The sequence below is a fragment of the Carassius gibelio genome, chromosome B19, assembly GCF_023724105.1.
Source record: "Carassius gibelio isolate Cgi1373 ecotype wild population from Czech Republic chromosome B19, carGib1.2-hapl.c, whole genome shotgun sequence".
NCBI classification, from domain to species: domain Eukaryota; kingdom Metazoa; phylum Chordata; class Actinopteri; order Cypriniformes; family Cyprinidae; genus Carassius; species Carassius gibelio.
In genome coordinates, this window is record NC_068414.1 from 28844625 (window position 1) to 28848295 (window position 3671).

Genomic DNA, 3671 nt, shown 5'->3' on the forward strand with positions numbered 1-3671 from the left:
CTTCCCCATGATTGTGTAGCAGAGTGAACCAAACTGAGAGACCATTTTGAGGGCTCAGGAAACCTTTGCAGGTGTTTTGAGTTGATTAGCTAATTAGTACTTATATTACCTGGTACTTCTTCAGTTTCCTAAACCCCTCTGATAATTTGCTAGTTTTCTTTTCTCCTCAAGCTCATATCATATCCTTTCTTTTATCCATCTTTCCGTTATTTTGCATAAATTAGATTTTAAGGCTATTGGTCTATAGCTGGTGGACAGATCCTTTCTAAGCTTCCTTATCAGAATTATGGCTTCTTTCCATGTTTTAGCTTCTCCAAATACTCTATTATACCGCTGCAGCTACTTCAGTAGCGTACTTTCGACCATGCTCTCTGCCTTTTCCCTACTTGGTACTGATGTTCCTTCTTCTGTTACTCTAACTGGGTATTCCCATTCCCTTCTTTCTCCTCCCATCCTCTTTAGCATTCCCCATACCTCTGTTTTCTCTCCTTCCTGTTTGTACTCATTGGAATAGAACCCTCTGTTGCTGTTATAATTGTTGATCTAATATGATTATTTCATCTATATCTTCAGATAAATCAGTCATTGTTAGCTTCCTCACTCAGTTTCTGAAACTTGTCCCAATCTGCTTTTACTAATATCCATTTTGGATTTCTACCACTTGGGTCTTATTTCCTCTCTTTCTCCAATTGAACAAATGACTGGGTAATGATCATTGCCTACTGTATCATTTGTCCAAACTTCCCAGTTACTAACACCAGCTAGACAGTTAAGATACTAAGGTAAGATCTATTGCTGATTCCTTCCCCATATTTATATTTATTCTTGTAGCACTATACCATCATTTATAAAGACTTAATTCCTATCCTCCATCAACTCTTCAATCACCCTTCCATTTAAGTCAGTATGACAGATACTATTTTCTTCTAATGTTGCTGATTTCATCATTAACTCTTCACCTGAACAGTTTATGTTTTTGTATTGGGTATCATTGTAATCCTTGGCCATAAAAACATAGAGATACAAATAATTTGGTTCATGTTTGGTTCAGGAGATATGGCACAAAATACACCATTTGGTTAAAATAGTCATAGTAAAATGATCGCCATGGCAACCATGAGGTTTCTGAAACCATTTCTGAAAATGTTTAGGGCCGCAAACTATACAAGTGCTATACAAGTTGTTTTTATGGAAAAGTGAACATTATTTTCATATATCACCTGAACTAAATAGAGATTTTAGGCCAACAAGATTTCACTGTCAATGGGGCTTGGAAATATACCATCTAAGTATATTAACCTTGTGTTGCAATCCAAAAGTCTGACATTTTCTATGCATGTGCCAGACGTCAGATTCATTTGCTGCTATGCATTGAGTAAACTACTAGAAGAATAACAATATGGAAAATAAGCTATTTGCACTAAAAATATATATTTATAAAGCAGCATAAAGAGTGTTTTGTGCAACTAAAAACAACCGAAAGGGAATGTAAGAGTGGGAAGTTACAATGGCTGCGTCACTGTGCATGTCTAGTAAAAGTTAAAGCACTTATTACAGTGTCCTTAACTTCACCATTGGTGTAAAAGCATAGAAGTAAACATTGTTGCTTTCTATCCGGTAAGGATTTGGTGTTGAAGCTAAAGGGTTGAGCTGAAATCTTTTTATTATACAACAGTACACTATTCTACATATTATATTGAGAGACTTTTTAAAACATTTTTGAGAACATAGGTTCAGCTGCGCATTAGTGACTCATATACTGGTACAAACATCTTTGTTAATACTTTAAAATGAAAAGAAAAAAAAAAGAATTTAATTTTAATAAAGCAGTAGGTGTAATGAAACAATTTCCAATGCTGCTAGACCTTTAAGAGTCTATTCACCATGCAAAAAAAATGAATCAAGTGAAGCTCATATACATAATATACTAGAAAAGAATAATAAATACAGTTGCAACAGGAAATTAAACTCAGTTCTCTCTCTCATTTAAGGCAGAGATCAAGCACAGTGATGATAATCTAACCCACAGAATTGTCAATAAATGCAGCAGCACAAATGATGTTGACACTGTCTGATCCAGAGTGCACCCGGCATCTCAGACATCTTCAGATTGTGTCCAGTTTTCAGAATTCCTTTAGTTTGTGGTCCTGGGGTCACTGGGATTGAGGCAGAGGACGTCGGAAGAGCAAGATATGTGGTTCTACAATGAAACAAAGTCATGAACATGAACAACAGCAGTGACAACAGTAGAGATGGCACACATTTGGGCCAGTTTTTGACATCCTAGCAAACAGACACATACCGGGTTGATGGATCATGTAATGTACCCATCCTTGACTCTGCTGCACACCCAGATTCCTCCATTCTGTCTCTGACATCAGATGGGTCTTGGGAACTTTTTTAGCAATATCCTTAGGAAGCATGACATGCCTGGAAATGAACGGAAAACAAACATCCTACATTTGACCCTCGTTATAAATGTCATTTTAACAGCTCAGAAAATATACTCAAGTATCATGTTTCAACTTATTTAGAAAGTATGAAAACGAAATATTGATAAACAGCGGATTATTAGCAACAGTTAGTAGCAATAACGTGAAAACATTAGTTGTAAACTGTACAGGTGACTTGAGTAATTGCCTACCTGTACTCGAATTTGTCGTCGTCATATTTGTCGGAGTAAAAAATCTGCTTGTGAGACATAGCGTGTTGTTTCTGGATGAAAAACAGACGAAATATCACTTAACTGACTTGTCAAACTTCATTTACATCGTTTGTGTATAGTAAATCAATACTTATCTTAAATAAAAAGACAATAGTAGATTTTACTTCTCAATAAATGTAACTTGGAGGGATTTTATCGATACAGGTTTCAGATCGTTCCCTCCAAGGATGGCTAACTTAGCTAACTCTAGCTAATGAACGAATGAGGAAATTAAAAGTGAAACATTCTGGATTAGTGCAATTCATGACACTTACTGATTCTTCTTTCTTGTAAATGTAATAAACGTGGAGTTTACTTCATCAAATGATACGTTTGTTTAAATGAAAAGTATTTTTCCAGAACGAAATTGCAACTATCAACCAGCGTCTACGTTTCCCTGGCGCTTGAACTTCCCTCCCAGCGAGCTCGAAGCCCGCCCATAAGTGTTCGAAAGCTCACAAGTCCTTTCTGATTGGACAAGATTTGAGGACGTCACTAAGACTACGAACTATATGTCAGTGGTTTGGCATTTACGATGGCCTAATTTACTCTTTTTACTTTTTAAATGTATGTAGCCCTTCTTTTGATATCATATTTTGATTCCCTTTGTTTATTCCCTTTCTTTATATATATATATATATATATATATATATATATATATATATATATATATATAGCTCCTATGTTTTTAACCTTAAGGTTGTTTTTGATTCATTATTACGACCGATTACATTTATGTTCAACATATATGAAACTGGTTTTAGTTAATGACGTTAACATCTGCAAGACTAAGTTAAATACGTTTTTTGCGCGACTCATCACAAGGTTCTGTGAAAGACATAACTCTTTGTTTTTTTTTTTATTAAACTGACTACATTTTTTTAAATATTGTATTATATTTTCTATGTATTTCTACGGTTTTTATAACGACAAACAAACAAAAATATTATAAAATAATACGAATTAA

At 34.8% G+C, this 3671-nt stretch overlaps 1 protein-coding gene across 1 annotated transcript; it reads right to left on the reverse strand.

The window, feature by feature from the left end:
- Positions 1 to 1645: 1645 nt before the first annotated feature.
- Positions 1646 to 3148, reverse strand: LOC127978719 (cyclin-dependent kinases regulatory subunit 1). The gene is made up of 4 exons (XM_052583588.1): positions 2980 to 3148; positions 2645 to 2715; positions 2303 to 2430; positions 1646 to 2200 (listed from the first exon to the last, which is right to left on the reverse strand). Exons 2-4 carry the CDS (start codon positions 2701 to 2703, stop codon positions 2154 to 2156), a joined length of 234 nt encoding a protein of 77 aa, XP_052439548.1. The 5' UTR covers positions 2704 to 2715; positions 2980 to 3148; the 3' UTR covers positions 1646 to 2153.
- Positions 3149 to 3671: the final 523 nt, after the last annotated feature.